We start from the raw sequence: 16,342 nt of genomic DNA on the forward strand, positions 1-16,342 counted from the left end.
CAGATCAGCTGGGTTGTAACCTACAGCCTCTGGGGTAAACTGCAGCAGTGGGCAAGGGCAAAGATTGTGGGTGAAATGCCCAACCTGGTCCAGGTCTTGGGGAGGAGTCCCTCGGCGCAGAGGTAGGGTGGCCCTCTTGGGGAGGCTCTTACCTGGCCTTTCTCCTCTCTTCACCCACTGCTTTGGTAATGCCCACAAGCTCCCAGCAGCAGCTCTGGATGTTGCCCAGCCTGAAGGAGCTGGAGTTCAGCTGTTGCTCAGTGCAAAGCTGAATGTCCCAGAGACAGTGATGGATGGAGAAGGTAGATATTTGGCCATCTGAACCTCCTCAGAAGCCAGACAGTGCAGGGCACGCCCGCGTGAGCCAGCTGCTGTCTTGTCTTACAGTAGGTGAGCACAGTCCCAGCCTTGGGACTGACCTGGTCCACATGGTCCTCTCTGCAAGTGCCTGGTCACACGTTCACATCCCTAGCAGAGGCTGGGGCCAGCTGGTGCAGAGGAATGCAGGCACTGGGATCCTGCTTGCTTCTTTGCACTGTGGTCCAGGGTGGTCTGAGCCAAATCCTTGGCTGAGCTTCTCCAGCGCTGGTGCAGCACAGCGAGCTGGGGAGGGAACCCCCAAGACCGGGATGGGGCAGCAGGGATGGGTCTGCTGTGGGGACAGTCACAGCAGGGAGCGTGGGGTGGGTCTGCTGTGGGGACAAGGTTGGGGGACACGGACCTAGTGCGCACACCCATGCCCCCAGCGGGTGCAAAGGTGGGTGTGTGTCCTCGGCGGGTGCACAAGGAGGCATGCGCTGGCAGGGGGGTGGCCGCGTTCAGAGGAGCAGGGGTGCATCCCCAGTGAGTATGGGGCAGGAGGAAAAGCAGATCCAACCCCAGATGTGCCAGCTGATGTACACAGCTGTCTGGATGCCTTTGGGGAGGGCCAGCTCGCCCACGAAGCCTCCCTGCCTCCTGCCTCTCCAGGCCCAGCCCTGCGCGGGGGGCAGCTGCAGGCCCCACTGCCTTGCTGGAGCTGGGAGCAGGAACACGCCTGGTCTGCGTGCTCCGGCCGTTCCCGTCACCTGCCTGTGTCCTCCCCCCTGCGCCAGCGGCATCGGCCGTAACACCCTCGGCCTGGTTCGCGCTCTCTGACTTCACTTCGGCAGCATATCACTGCGGTGAGATCATCGGGGAGTCACCGGCCCAATTACCCTAAGGAGCGTATCCTGCTGCCATGCCAGGGAGAGCGGTGGCCCAGCCCAGGCTGCTCCCCACCGTGGGACAAGCGCAGGAGGAGGGGAACGGGGCCAGCGCCGGAGCTTGCTTCCCGGAGCGGGGACAGCGGGTTCCCAGGGATGCCCGTCACCGCACGTCCGGCACCGTGCCGGGAGGCACTGGCAGAGGCTGGAGCCGTCCCAGGCCGTCCTCCTCCGTCGAGGGGACCCTGCTGGGGGTCAGCGGCGTGGGGGGCAGAGACGGGCCCGAGCGGAGCAGGGTTGGGCACCTTCTCCTCGCCGGCAGGGCGGCAGGACCCTGCCAGCTGCTGCCCTATGGCACCACACGTCCGCACGTGCGTGCAGCCGGGCGGCCCCGAGCCCGCGCTGGGGTGCTGCCGCCTGCCAGCCCCGGTGCCGGGAGGTGATGGGGGAGTGGGCTGCCCACGCCGCGGCCTGCGCTCGCCTGGCTCCGCCGGGCCCCGGCTCTGCCGGGAGCCTGGCCCGGCGCCAGGGCAGTTGCTCGGCCTGCTGCCGGCCGCCCGCCGCTCCCTCCGCGTCCTCGCCTCAACCCCGCGCGGCACCGCCGAGGCCCCCACGCAGTCCCGCGCCTCGGGCCTCCGCGTGCCCACCGGCTCCGTGGGGCAGCCGAGGCGGCTCAGGGCCTGCCCCGGGGCTGCCGTGTCTGGCAGGCGGAGGGGGGCGCGGGAGACCCGCCCCCGTCCCCTCTCCCGGGACCCGGGACCCCGCAGCCCCCCGGGGGAGGCCGCCCCGCGCCCGCTGCCAGCCCCAGGCCAGGGTGGGCCGCGGGGGCGGGGCTCCGCGGGGAGGGCGGGGCTTCCGGGAAGGGGGCGGGGCTTTCAGAACGGGCCGCGGGGCGCCTGGGGGCGGGGCTCTGCTGGCGGGGGGCGGGGCCGCCGGAGCGGGCGGGGCCTGCGCGTGCCGCCGCGGCGCGCGGGTCTCCCCGTCGCCTCCGGCGGGGGCGTGGCCGCGGGGGGCGAGGGGGCGTGGCCCGTAGTAAAAGGGCGGGGCTCGGCGCGGCGGCCGCGTTGCCCGGGGTGACGCGCGGATACAGCCGGCACCCCTGACGTCACCCGCGGGGAGGGGAGTGGGCGACGCCCCCTGCGCCCCGCTCGGCTCCCGGAGCGTCCCGCCGGCGCCGCGCCAATAGGCGGGCGGGGGGCGTGGCCGCGGGCCGCCTCCCGCCAATGAGGCAGCGGCGCCGCGAGCGGCTGGGGGCAACAATGGGGGGCGGGGGGCCGCCCGGGGCACACGTGGGGCGGGCGGGCGCGGGGGCCGCCGCCGCGGGCCGGGGGGCGGCGGGGCCCGGGGGAGCGTCCCGGGCCGGGATGCTGCGCGGCCCCGGGCGCGCCGCCCGCCGCCGCCTTCCCTTCGCTTCGCTTCCCTTCGCGCTGCCCTGTGCGGTGCCGCGCGGGGCGCTCCCCTCCCCCGCCCGCCCCCCGCCCCTCCCGCAGCCCTCCCCCTGTGTCACGGCGGCGGCGGCGGCGCTCGCATTCGCGGCGGGCACGGCGGAGCGAGCAAGCGGCGGCCGCCCCAGCATGCGGCCCGCCCGCGCCCTGGCGGCAGCGCGGCGGCGGCGGCGGCGGGCAGGTGCGCGGCCGGCGCGCGGCCGCTGAAGCCGAGCGGGGCGGGGAGCGGGGGGTGGCGGGGCGCCCGCGAGGGGCGGAGAGCCGCCCGCCCGCCCGCCGCCGCCGCCGCCGCCGCCCTCCCAGCGCTGTCAGGTGCGTGCCGCCCGCCAGCATGGCTCCGCCGCTCCGCCGCCGCCGCCGGACTTAGCGCCGGGCCGCCCGCGGGTGCCGCCCGGCCCGGCGGCCCCCGGAGCCCGCCGCCGCCGCCGCCGCGGGGCCCGCCGCGCCGAGGCTCTCCGTGCTCCCCGCCCAGGTGACCCGCCGCCGCCGCTCCCCGGAGTCGCCTCCAGCGCGCGCCGGCCCCGGCCGAGGATGCCGCCCGCCGCCGGCCGCCGCCGCTCATCTGTTGCTGCCTGACCGCGCGGCCCCGGCGCAGCCTCCCGATGGACGCGGCAGCCCCCGCTCCCCGCCCGCCCGGCGCCGCCGCGCTTCCCGTTGTGCCGGGAATCATTCCGGAGCTCCGCGGCTGGTGAAGCCCCGTCTCGCCCGAGCTGGAGGCTCCCGATGAATATGCGGCATCCCGCCCGGCTCGCCTCTCCCGTTAGCCTCCCGTTTCCCACCGCGGCGCCGGGCAGCGCCGCCTCCTAGAGCTCCGGACTTCGGGCTGCTTGGCGCTTTCCCCCGCCGCCTTTGCACCTCCAGGATCCGGGCGCGCGGACCGGCGTCCCCCCTCCCCGCCCCCCTTCCCTCCCCTTCCCCTTCGCCCCCCACCCCCCGCCCGCCTCGGAGCCCTTCTGCACACTCCTCTCCCTCTTTTTTCGGGTGGAAATCGACAGTAACTCCGGGGGGGCGGGCGGGGGGGAGGACCATGGAAGAAAAGCTCCAGGCGCATCAGGTAGAGATCGACCCGGATTTCGAGCCCCAGAGCCGGCCGCGGTCGTGCACCTGGCCGCTCCCCCACCCCGACTTCGCGGCGGAGGAGGAGGATGGGGGCGCGGCGGGCGGCCCCCCGGCGCTGGCGGCCGGCGGCGCGGAGGGCGCCGAGAACGCGGCGGCCCCGGCGGAGCGCAGAGCCGCCGCGGCGCTGCCGCCGCCGGGCGCGGACGTTGGACAGCTCCGCAAGGCCAAGACCTCCCGCAGGAACGCCTGGGGCAACCTCTCCTACGCCGACCTCATCACCAAAGCCATCGAGAGCTCCCCGGAGAAGCGGCTCACCCTCTCGCAGATCTACGACTGGATGGTCCGATACGTCCCCTACTTTAAGGATAAAGGAGACAGCAACAGCTCCGCCGGCTGGAAGGTACCTGCCCCCTGCCCCGACCCCCTCGTGCAACTTTCCCTGGCTCCTGGAGGTGCCCCGCGGGCTGCCCGTGCCCCCGGTGGCTTCCCCGCGCGGCAGCCTGACCGTAGCCCCTCGCCGGGGCGTTTCGGGGGCGGTGGGCGAGCCGGGACCCGCTGCTTTCCTCGTGGCTGGGGGAAAGGGAGCCGGTCAAGTTTTGGGGAGAGGTGCGGTGCCGCGTTGTGCAGGTGAGCGGGGGGAGTGAGCTTGGCCCCGGTTCGCCTGCTCGCCCCGCCGCTGAGGCTGCGCTCCAGCTCAGCGGCGTGCCAGTCCCCGGAGCCCCGTGCCAGGATCCTCCCCAGGGTGAGGGGGATCGCGCCTCCCGCTCTGCCAGCAGGGCTGGGTAGTGGGGACTGCGCGGAGAGGGCGGCTGTGGCTGCCTCTCCTTCTGGCATGTGAGCACCAGGGCATTATGAATGACAGTCCTGCTGCCCCAGCTCTGCCCGTCTGCGTGTGCGGGAAGCCCTGCCAGCGGCACGGTGCAGGCACCCCGAGCTGTCCCAGGCGCCAGGGCTCAGGAGTCCCAGTGGCGTGCCTGGGAAGACAGCTGGAGGAAGGGCTTTCCCCAAACAGGTGGCTCCCGGCTGGCTTTTGCACAGTTCTGCTCTGCGTCTCTGTCCCGGCTTCGGAGTCTCTGTCCCTGCCCCAGCCTTCCCCCGTGCCATACCCCCCTTCCCGGGGGCACGCACGTAGCCTGCCTGGCTCCACATTCAGTTTGCTCTGCTCTGCTCCAGGCCGGTGCTGTTGGTTTGTTAGATATCCCTGGTAGCAGCGACAATTCCCCCTCTTGCTTGGCTTGTGCTGGGGCTGTGTTATACCGATCCTCCTGGGGATGGGAGAGAGCAGGGAGGCCACCCGGAGCTGAGCCGGGCTTGGGCCGTGCCGGCTGCCGTGAGCCCTTACCTCTCCAGCCGGCACTTGCTCAGCTCCCGGTAGCGACACTAGGAAGGGGGAGAGATCGCCTTGTGTCCAGATGGTGTCAGTAAAAAGGAGACGGTTTCTCTTAAGCCCTCCCCTAAGCCCTGTCACCTCCAGTGTGATTAGCGTGTGTAACGAGGCTTGTGGCCTCTAATACCGGCCTGCTGTGATGGACGGGCCGACCTCTGTCCTGGCACGGTGTTTCCTGGCCTCCATCACAGTCAGTCCAACCTGGCCTGTTCAGGGTCCTTGTTTGGTTGTACACAGGGCTGCCGTGGCCCCCCATCATGTCCCCAGTGCCTCTGGGGGAGGAAGGGACTCTGGTCTCTCCCTGTCTGCCTGCGGTGCCTGTGGCTGAGGTCGTAGGAGCTGGTATTGCAGGTGGCTGTGTGGAGGTTGGGCATCCTCTCTGCAGAGAGATAAGTGACTTGTCCTGGGCTGTGCTGGGTGGGCAGGAAGGAGCTGGCGGCCCTGGAGTCCCTGTGCAGCGATTTCCTCGCTCTGGAGCGTGGGGAGTGTCGGCACCTGTGGAGAAGGCAGGATAAGGCAGTCGATGTGGGGGTCGGTTAGACCTTCACCTCTGGAGACACCTCTATGGCCGTGGGCACGTGCTGGGGGAGAAGGGTCTCCCCAGGGCTCATGCCCTTTGGTGGCTGCTGGTGGGGCACACTGGTGGAGTTGGGGGGGATGCGGAGTGGGCTCTGGGGGCTCAGATACGCAGCAGCGATGTTTGTCAGGGATCTGGACTGGTGGCCAGGAGCACTGGGCTGCCTTCGGGTGAGGAGCGAAGGGATTCCCTGGCAATCCCGTGCCCAGCTCTGCCATATGGTGTCACTGGGGTGTGTGGAGTGCTTGGGGATCCCCCGTGCCGGGCGTCCCCGCAGGGAAGCCTGGGGGAACAAGGGCAAGGGGACGTTGCTGTGAGCAGCAGCGAGTTTGCGCGCCGAGCTCTAGCTGGGAGGAAGCGGAGACGGGTGAGTTTATGCTTCTCATGGTACGCTGGCACCTGGGAGGCGGAAACTTCCTTTGAGCAGAGACCAACAAAGCTTTTCTCCCAGGTGGTAAGACCCCTGGCCCAGGTGGCACAGGCCGGCAGCTGGGTTGGGAGCCCGGCACAAACGTGGCATCCTTGTCACATGCGAGTGCCAGGGTTTGAGCCTCCAGGGGTTTGCAGGGTGGAGGAGTGACTGGTGTCCTCTGGGAGTGTGAGGGCTGTGGTGGGGACACTTGGCAAAGCGTGCGTATATATGTGTATGTGCGAGGTGGCGCAGGCTTCCCGTTCTGCACACACCAGCAGGGGCAGCGACTTTTGGCTTCTGGACAAGGACAGGCTTTGAAGCTAGCTCTTCCTTTCCGGATCAGTCCTGGGAAGAAGTGACCCCCAAGGGCTTCCCTTCTGGAAAGCAGGAATGGCCATACCCGGTTTGGCCCATCACCTGGGTATCGCCTACCTCTGCTCTGTGGCACCGGGGACTGCCAGCTCCTGAGCCAACACCCTCTCACACGGAAGCCTCCACCAGGGAGCGTGTGGGAGCAATACAGGTTCTTCAGCTCTCTCTTGTCCCCCACGCCATTCCTGGGTGTCCCTTGTTCCTTGGGGTAGGGATGGCGTCTGGCATGTGCCTGCACAGCACGGAGTACCTGCACTGCCCGATGTGCACTTTAATGCCAGTGGAGCTGCGCGGAGTACTGCAGTTTTCTTGAAGGGGCAATGTTAGAGGAGGTGGGAGACAGGAAGGATGTGGGAAAGCTGGGAAGGTGAAACAGGGGTGGCACCTCTCTGCAGAGCACCATGGTGATGTGTGCAAGAGGGCAAGGAGGTGGTGACAGCTGCGGGGCTGTGGAGAAGCTGGAGGCATGGGGAGACCAGGGCCTTTGCCTGCTTCACGGAGTATAGTGTATGCAGGATGGAGGAAAGGCTCAAGGTCCAAATGCGGTTGGGTACAAAGGGGTATTTGCACAGGCAGCTTGCTCAGACAGGCCCATCTGGATGCATGGAGGCTCTGCAGGACCATGATACGATGCTCCCTGGCCCTCCTCCAGTAGCCCTGTCTCTGGGACAGAGTGACTCTGGCGGTGGCCCTGCCTCCCAGGGCTGTGAGCATGTAGCTCCGCTGTGCAGACTGGCATTGCCGCAGCAGGCAACAGCTCGTTCCCTGCAGCCTCCCTTGCGGTGGCATTCGTACCATGTCTGAACCCTCTCACCCCAGCACAGTCTTTGGCCAGTATAGGCCCATGCCTGGAGCCATGGAGCTATTGGGAGGGCTTAGGGCTGCGCTCTTCCCAGGCACTGACGGCTGCTGCGGGGCCTGATCCCCATCTGGGCTTGCAGTGCGGGGACTGGTGGCAACCCAGGGGCAGGAAGCAGCGTGCAGAGACCCCCTTTGCTTAACTGATCCTGCTGCTGCTGGCTGGCGACTTGCATGTCAGGGGTTAAACACCCATGCAGTCTTCTCCTGCCCAGCCAGGGCTGGCACAGCTGCAGGGCTGTGGCCAGCTGCTCCTTGCCGAAACTGGTTTCCTCCCTGGTCACAGGCATGCGTCTGAAGCATGGGGACAGCAAGGACAGCTCCTCTACCCCTCCGCAGCTTTGTGTCCCTCCTGGCTGTCCCCTCCCTCCAGATGTCCCCCTGTCCTGGACTGCACAGGGGTGCCTCCGTTGCGTCCCCTCCCCGGCGGGAGCTCCGCTCCTGGCACAGGGCGGGCTGGCAGCTCCACTTCTTGGCAATGTGGTGCTGCGGTAGCACCTGGAGCGCTGGGCAGTCAATTTTGTAGTAACGAGCTGTTTGCAGCTTATTAAAGAGCCCCTGGAGATCCCACGTCCCTCCTGCCCCAGGCCTGGGAGAAGCATCATGGATTTAAAGTGTTTCATTACCGAGCACAGCAGTGTCGGAGGGGGGTCTTGGGTAATGGGCTGTTCCTTTAATTAGCTCCTGCGAAGCATCCCCATGCTGGGGAGAGCAGGACTGCCGCAGGTTTGAGAGTCAGGCCGGGGGCACGGCTTCCTCCCCAAGGAGGTGGCCGAGGCCACGCTGCCAGGCGCTGCTGGAGCTGCGGCTCCTGGCTGGCTCTAACCAGGAGGCAAGACTTTTCCATATCCAGGTGCCCTGCTCAAACACCAGCAGGACCCTGAGGGTCCTGACTGCGTCTAACCATGGATCAGCCCACGGGGTTTCTCCACCTGTGCCCAGCAGAGGCATGTCTGGAGGTGACCTGTCCATCAGGGACTTCGTCCCCTAAACTGGAGATTTACCTCTTGGAGAGAGAAAGGATGCCAGCATGGCATGTATTTTGGGGTCAGGCCTCTTTCCCCACTGAGCTGTGGGTTGTTTTATGCTGCTTTCCAGAGAGGTAAACTGAGGCACAGCTTTCAAATGGCCTGGCCGTGGTCAGCACTAGGACCAGGATCCGGGAGCCCTGTTTAGCAGGCAGGGAGTGCTCTGACCACGAGGCATGCTGCTTCCCCAGTGCCTCCCAGAGGTGTGCGGGGCAGCTCTGGGACACGCGTGGGGTTGCTTCTTGGGGCTCTCTGTGCCGCAGCGGGCTGGGCTGGTGCATTGGGCACGTGCACCAGGAGCTGCTGCTGTTTCCCAATGCAGGGCAGCCGGCGCCCGTGACTGACAGTTCTGCTTAATTAGGGAGTTGTTATTTTATCAATTCCAAAGCGCTTGAAGTTTTCTGCTCCAGCTCACGCTTTCCACTTGTTAATGGGAAACCAACACCCTCCGTCAAAAAGGCAGCAGCACTGATGCATTTTAAAGGTTCTGCTTGCTCCGGTTTGACATCCAAAATATAACAATCAAGCAATCAGCTGGTGGATGCCTGTTTGATGTGGCTCTGACAGTGCTGAAAACCTTAATTTCCCAGCCCTCCCCTACACCTCCTCCTCCTTTATATTGCTGGGTACACAGCATGACGGGCTGCTCCCGAAGCGGCGGGCAGGGTGGCTGCGGGAACCCAGGCTCCGCAGGGCCAGGGGTGCCCGGGAGCACCGTGTGCTCGGGCCGAGGTCTGCCACGCAATGACCCCACGATTGCCAGCTTCCCTGCTGCAGGGCAGAATGGAAACAGATGATGCCCTGTTGGTTTCTGCAGCAGGGAGAAAAAGGGGCCCGAAAGGGTGTTTGGGTGGGAGCAGGGAGAAAAAGGGGCTGCAAGGGATGGGAGCACGGCTTGCACACCCTGCTCTGCCCGCTGGAAAGCTCTGTCTGGAACTGGTGCGTAAGGGAGGACTTCACCTCCCCGTTTTGCATGGAGATCCCCAAGATACGACCCCATCCCGCTATTAGCAAAGGGAGGTAGAGCTGCAGTCCTGGCCCAGAACACAACTGTGCCAAGTGCTGTACAAACACGGCAAAAATAATCTGTGGGGGAGCTGGGCCAGGGCTCCGTGAAGCTCTTTCACTACCACTTGATGCCAATCCCCTGCATTTCATCTCTTAGATCTGGGCTAGCGCATCCGCGTGGGACGTTGCCTACGTGGCTAAACAGGCTTGAAACCAGGGCATGAGATAAATGGGGACGACTTTCCCCTCGGGGAGGGCAGCCGGGCGCTGGGGAGGGAACAGGCCGTGCCTGGGCGGGCGGGAGTGTGTTGAAGGGAGAAGCGACGGGGAGGACGGGGGTGAGATGGCGTGGACGGGGGCAGAGCGGGCTGGCTGCCGTTTGCCCCGGGACTTGAAGCCTGTCCCCGGGCTGGAGGGAGCGCGGTGGCTGCTGCTGGGGGCCCCGCGGAGCATCCCATCCTCTCCATATAAGGAGATCTTCCAGCGGCGGAGAGCCCGGCGCTCCGGGCCGGGAGCAGGAGAGGAGCACCGGGGCCGGCCTGCCCGGTATCGCCGGGAGGGGAGCCGCTCGCTCCTCCGCGCCCCGGTGCGCCGGTCCTGGGGAAGCCCTTCTGCTGCATCCTGTAAACGGCTCTGGAGCAGCCGCCCCGGTCCCTGAGTGCAGCACTGCTGGGTCACCAGGGAGCCCCAACCTGTTCCCATGGGATGTGGGGTCTCGATGCAGCCTGGGGTCCCCGCTGGATGCATTGCACCCCTGACTGCTGCGGCCGTTTGCTGCCTGGTCTGGGTGCCGAGGCCCCGTCCCTGGGCTTTCCCTGGCTCCGTGTGTGGTGGCAGTGCCGGCGGAGGGGTGGGCTGTGCCGGGTGTGCAACGCGCTCCGGTGCCGCTCGCAGCGCTCGGTGAGGCAGGCGCTGGGGGCACGGCCGGTGAGGGATCCCTGAGGCTGCTCTCCTCCTTCCTGGCTCATTTTTCTCTCTTCTTTGGGAGGTTTTCATCTTCCTCCTTTTTTTTTTTCCCCCTCTCTCTTCTGGAATTGCTTTTCATGCAGCGCTAACTGCTGAAGTAACACAAACCTGCTAAATGGTCCGGCTTTATGATAGCATAAAAATGATACTACAGCAGTGAGTGGGGCTTTATTAAACCCAAGGGAAAGGATCCAAATGAACAGCTTGCTCTGCTCTTAGCTCCCCCCCCCCCCTTTATTTTTAATAACCACTGGAATATAAACTACAGTTAAGATTCTGCGGACTAGAAGAGCACTTGGAGGCCGTCACTTGCCATCTCCGTGTGTCCCTGCCGCTGTGCGTGTGTGCCCGTGTGTGTGCATGTGTGCGTGCACCTCCCTCCCTCCCTCTCGCTCTCTGCAGCCTGATGCTGTGACGCCAGTGCCAGATTCCCGGGCTGGGGAATGGATTTCCTGGTGTTTGGATTTGTACTGAAAAAGCCTCGTAAATATTTTGCGCAGACTCTGGTGCCCTGGTGGATCAGGCCAGGCTCAACGCTGGAGCAGGCTGAAGCTCTCGGAGCCTCGGGAACTCTTTGGCCTGGCTCTCTTTGGAGATGGGATCCTTGCTGGGATGTTCCCGGCCGGGAATGACCGTCGTGCTCAGGGGCCTGGCACTGTGCGGTTGCCGGTGCTTTGGGAGCAGAGTTTTATGCCTGGCTCCTGATTTTGCCGTGTGCTCATGAAGGCAGCGAGCAGGAAAGGGCTGAATCTCCCCGCCTTTCTCCCCTCCACCTCGCGCAGCCGAGCTACAAACCTTGGGAGTGTCGCAGGCTGCACTTGCTTCTCCACCCCGGTGGGGCTTGGCAGGCACAACCGAGGCTGAACTTGCAACAGCTCCTTCTTGTAGCAGGGCTGGTGCTGGGGCACCGCTGCCTGTGCCCTCCCGGCCTTTGCCCAGGGGGAAGTTTCCTCAGCAAGGCATGGAGGACACGGGAGAACAGGACCTGGGGGCAGCAGGATGCGGAGGAGAAACCTGCTAGCGGGTGGCCGGGGCTGGGACGAGCAGAGGAGACCGTGGTGCAGAGGGGACAGAGGACAGGGCAGGGTCTTTGCGCTGGACCCCTGGCTCTGACCAGCTGCTGATGCTCAGAGGGAGCGAGGCTCTTTAGGGCTCTCGGTTTGATGAAAACCCTGAGGATTGCTGTGGTTGATCGCCCGTAGGAAAGCTCACAGGCAGTGACTGAGGTGTGCAGAGGCAAGGGCAGGGCTGGCATGTTTCTGTCGCCTCGATGCAGCTTTTGGGCCCATCCAGGGAGTGGGTGGCAGGCTCTGCCCAGGGCTCTCTGGGTACCACATTCCCGAGGTTAGCCCTTTTCCCTGTACTCCCTCCTTATCCTCAACCCTTGCATGGGGCTGCTTGGGGGCATGATTTGGCCCCTGGCCCCAGACTGACCCCTCCACCCCTTGAGTCCGTCCTGAACCCTTGCATTTGCCCTTGGGTCTCCCGTGGGCCACCCCCTGACCGTGGACATGCTCGAGAGCCAGGCAGGGCTCTGCGTGGGGTCTCCCCCTGCCCTCCTGCCCCCGGTCGTGCCCCTTTCCCCGCCGGCCGGCCTGCAGGGAGGTGCCCAAGCAGCTGCTTTTCCTCCTCCCCTCCCTGAACCCATTGACGGGGGCTCTCCAGTCCCCGATCGCATTACTTTTAATTAGCCAGACGCTTCACGTCCGCTCCTCTCTCCTGCTGAAGGTGCCTGATTAGTGCCGAGGTGAAAGGCACTTTAGGTTACGGAAGGACACTTGGAATGGCTTGCCTGTCTGCTGCTGAAGCTCATTTTGGACAGCATCTGTTCATTATTATGTGTTGTCTTGGCGGCACGCCAGCAAGGAGAACTGAAAGCACGGCACAAAGATTGCTTTCACCCGCCGGAGGAGGAGGCAGCCCGCGCTGGGAGGGGGGCACAGCCGGAGCGCCGCAGCACCCAGCTGCCGGGGCAGGAGCGGGGACCCCGGGGTCCCCCTTCGCTCCCGGCAGGGATGCCGAGCCGCAGGGCCGGGGCAGCCTTTGCCGTCCCCTGCTCCGTCTTGGCCGCGGGGCGTCCTGTCCCCCAGGCCTGGTGTGGGCTCGGGGGGGGCTGCCCCGGAGCGGCACGACCGGCATGAGACGTCGGCGGTCGCTTGTGATGGGGCGGTCTGCACAGCCTGCTTTCTCCCAGGGCGGCACGTCTTTCCCTGGCCCAGCACCCAGCTACCAGCCGGTCCCCCCAGGCAGTGCCCCGGGGGTCCGTGCCGTGCGGGGGCTCGGCAGGATCCTCCCCAGCGCGGCAGCAGGAGGGATCCCGGGGGTTTGCTGCCCGCTGGCCCTCCGTGCGCGGGTACCGGGGGTCGCTGCCTGTCTCTGCAGCCGGCTGCCTCCGGCACTTTTTTCCTGCAGATATAGCAGAGACAGAGCCCGGCTTGCTGCTCCCCTGGGGCCCGCGTGCCACGGAGGAGGTTTCCCAGGCAGCGCCGGGTGCTGGCGGCCTGGGCACGCGAGGGGGGATGCCAGGACAGGCGTGCTCGCAGCGGCTCTGCCGGGTGTCTCTCCGCGGAGCGGGAGAAGCTGGTTGTGCTCCCCGGCACGGAGCACTCCTGGCCTCTGCCTGCCCCCGGGGCTGCGGGACTGGGCAGAGCATCGCCGGGGCGTGAGGACCGATGCCACAGGGAGCAGAGGTGGTGACCTTGGCATCCGAGAGCGCCTCGCGAGGCCCCGCTCTGCTGCCACGTCCCTCCTCTGCCAGGTGCCCCCGTACCTTTCCTGGCACCGCAGGGCCTGGGGACTCAGCCTAGATCACATTGTGGCGTGTGCGAATGTGCAGACCTGTGCACCCAGTCCAGTCGTGCGTTCATACAGCACCGTGCACACGTGTGGCTGCCACGGCACTGTCCGCCCCTTGCGCAGGGACTCGCGTGTGCACGTCCGTATGCACGTGTGCACCCAACGCTTCTTAATTTGCATGTGCGGACTTGCACGTGTATGCGTGTGCATCGAGGGCACCGGGGTGCCGGTGGCATGCACGCTGCACGGTCGTGCTCGTGTGCTAACACATCGTCCCTCGGGGTGTACGCACGTATGCACGTAGCTCATCGTGTGTTGGCGTTTGCACTGACGTGTGCACACGTGCACTCACACTCGCACGTTGCGTTCAGATGCACACACCCGGGTGCAAAGCCAGCCCAGGGAAGGGCTGTGAGATGGCAGCCTTCCCTTGAACTGACACCAGGCTGGACTTGTCCTGCTCCCTGGCCTTTGTCGAAGTGGTGGGGCTGGCAGGGAGAGTCCCAGCATTGGCGGGGGGCCGGGGAGGGAAGAAGGGGCCTTTCTGCTGAGCGGCAGGCATCAAAGGGGCTGGAGCGCTAGGGAGCTTTTGAAGATGTGGCCATGGCTTGGTGTACGGGGGGAGCCCCAGCCGAGGAGCCGAGCAGACACCTTTGATTTGCTCGTGAAAAAAAAAGGGGAAAAAAAAAAAAAAAAGAAAGCGAGGGTTGTTAGAAGCCGCCTGCCACCTGGCGCAGTGCCAGCCCGGGGACGCTCCGACGCAGACATGCCAAGCTGTAATTGCAGACAGACTCATTTCAAGAGACGAGACGGTTATTTTTAACTCGCGTTAAGGTAATACACTGATCTGCAGCCTGTTGGTTCAAAAGTTCACGCACCCCCTCCCTCCCCACCGCCAGCAGCTCGCCCACCCCAAACCGGTGCCCCCGGCAGCGCAGCCTGGCTCCAGGCGACTCCCTGGAAAGCGCCCGGCCCCTCGCCCGCGCCCCGTGGATGGGCGGCCCGGCGAGATGCCCCCGTCCTCTTCAGAGCCGCCCTTGTTGCCTCCCGGGAGCCCGGCGTCTCCCGTGCGGGGAAGGGGGAGTCCGCGGCGGGGGCCGCACCGGCCCCCGGGTGCAGCAGCGACGGGCGCTCGCGGGGCCGTTGGCAGCCCGGCGCGGCTGAGCTCCCCGCGGGGACGGCGGCGGCGCTGGGGACCGATGCTGGGAGGCCCGGAGAGCCCCGGCTTCGCCCGCGGGAAGGTGCCGGCTGCACTGTGCCCCCCACCGCGGGGTGCGGAGCCGCCACTGCCAGGCTCGAAGCCTCGCGGGGCTCAGGGGGGAGATGGGGAGCATCTCGGTTCGGTCCGGCAGCTCGGGGCTTCGCCCGCAACCCTGCTCCGGCTGGCAGGGCATCCCTGCAGCTGAGCGCCGCGCCAGTCCGTCTGGGAGCCCAGTGCATGGCCTGGATCTCCGAGCCTCCCGTCCGGTCGGACCGGCTGCTGAACCGAAAGCTGCGGTGCTGCTTGCGGGGTCCCGCCGAGGCCCGCGCGTGGCGGCGGCGAAGACATCTCAACCCCGGCGGCAGCGAGCGGGGGGGCCTGACGGCCGCGGGCAGCTCCTCTAAGCGCGCTGCCCGCCGCCGTGGCCCTGGCAATTCAGGGCCCCGGCATGGGATATTTCCACTCCTTTTGCATCAAAACGTATTGCAGATTTCCGGCAGGGGATGGGTGCCTGCTGCTCCTGGGGTATCGCCTGTGCACCCCCCCGATGGGGAGAGACACACTGAAAGGCAGCGCTGGTGGCTGGGCGGGACCCAGGCGGTGCTAAGCCCCCGAGCGGGAGCACGAGGCTCTGCCGAGCCTGGCACTTGCTCCAAGAGCGTCTGACAAAACCATCTGAAGTGAAAGCAGAGCAGAAGCACTTTATTGCACGTTGGATTTAGACCTGTAATAGCTTTAATTAATCCTTTGCCACCTGTTGGCCTCCCCTGCGAGGATCACGGACACTAGGAACCGGACAGAGTGAAGCCTCATGGTGCTTTGTCTGTCCCCAGATGCCCTCTCTCTCTCCTAGCCCCGATATGTGTCATTGGCAGTTTGCGAGCCGTCCAGGAACTCCCCGTGCAGCTGAGATGTCTTTTGCCCGTGACTGTTGCATGGCTGTGATGATGCAGGTATCATCACTGCTACCTGGAAAGATGCTGGTTATTTGCTCCTCCCCAGTCCGTGTATCCGCTTGTGGTTGTAGTAGTCGTTTGGCATCTCCCTCTGTGCCCCCTTCCTGCCCGGTAGCACGTGTGTAACTGGTGTAGCTGCTTTTGGGGTTTCGACAAGAGCACCGAGGGTTGTGGTCCATAAGGACCTGAGAGTGACAGTGCAGGCGCGAATGGAGGTGAGACCTGGTGGACTAGGGATGCAAAAACCTCCCAGGGAGCTGCCGCAGTTTTTATGAAGTTTTGCTGCTCACCCTGGCTCTTCACTGGCCCACGTGGCTGTGCATAGTCTGCTGGAGCCGATAAATCAGAAGGAATAGCTAGGATGCGTCCGTGGTGAATTGTGGGCCATTATCTGTAATGAGTTCAACTAGGATGGCACGGCGCGAACCGCGGGAGGAGTGGTGTTGGGAGCCTGGGATTATTTCTGGACAGTGACCCCAGCAAAGTGCGGGGCTCGTTCTAGATCAGCAGGGTGGCCGGGGCTCTGCTGGGGGCCAGCGGGGGGATTACACCTTTAAATGCTTTTATGTGCTGCACAGACCTGCACGATGAGGAGGGTTTTCCATAATCCTCATTTTCACATCCCCTCTGAACACTGGGAAAGGGGAGTGGAGCGAGTCCCACAGGCCATGTCAGAGCATCTGCCGATGTCTGCGGGAGCTGGCATTGCTCAGGTGGCTGCTGAGGACGCAAGCCGCTTGGCGTCTCGTGGATGGGGCTGTGCAGAAGAGCACCGCGTGCAGCGGCTGCTCCCTGGTGCATTCAGCAGTGTGAGATTGCAAGCACCCACCGTGATGCTCAGATCCGCCTGGGGATCAAGAAGGGAGAATCTCTCCCCTCCCTGCCTTCCCCATCGAGTAGGGCTATAATGCTGAAAACGCGTCCCCCTCTGCGGCTCCATCCCTGGGCACCATCTGCTCCCGGGAGCTGCGGAGAGGACGCAGCACATCCCCTGCTCCAAACTGCCTTGCTGAAGGGCTTTGGCAGCTAGGACGCCTGCTGTCACCTCCTGCTTGGGATCTGACCGTCCGGCAGCCTGACCCCTTGCTCCCTC

General features: G+C 65.5%; 1 protein-coding gene across 1 annotated transcript in view; it reads left to right on the plus strand.

Annotated features, from left to right (window-relative positions):
• Positions 1–2,888: 2,888 nt before the first annotated feature.
• Positions 2,889–16,342, plus strand: part of FOXO6 (forkhead box O6) — a 53,929-nt gene continuing 40,475 nt past the window's right edge. Inside the window, exon 1 of the mRNA XM_026102504.2 lies at positions 2,889–4,088. Within this exon, the coding sequence (XP_025958289.2) occupies positions 3,657–4,088 (432 nt within the window). The 5' untranslated portion in view covers positions 2,889–3,656. The remainder of the gene's footprint in view (positions 4,089–16,342) is intronic.

The sequence above is a fragment of the Dromaius novaehollandiae genome, chromosome 23, assembly GCF_036370855.1.
Source record: "Dromaius novaehollandiae isolate bDroNov1 chromosome 23, bDroNov1.hap1, whole genome shotgun sequence".
Taxonomy (NCBI): Eukaryota; Metazoa; Chordata; class Aves; order Casuariiformes; family Dromaiidae; genus Dromaius; species Dromaius novaehollandiae.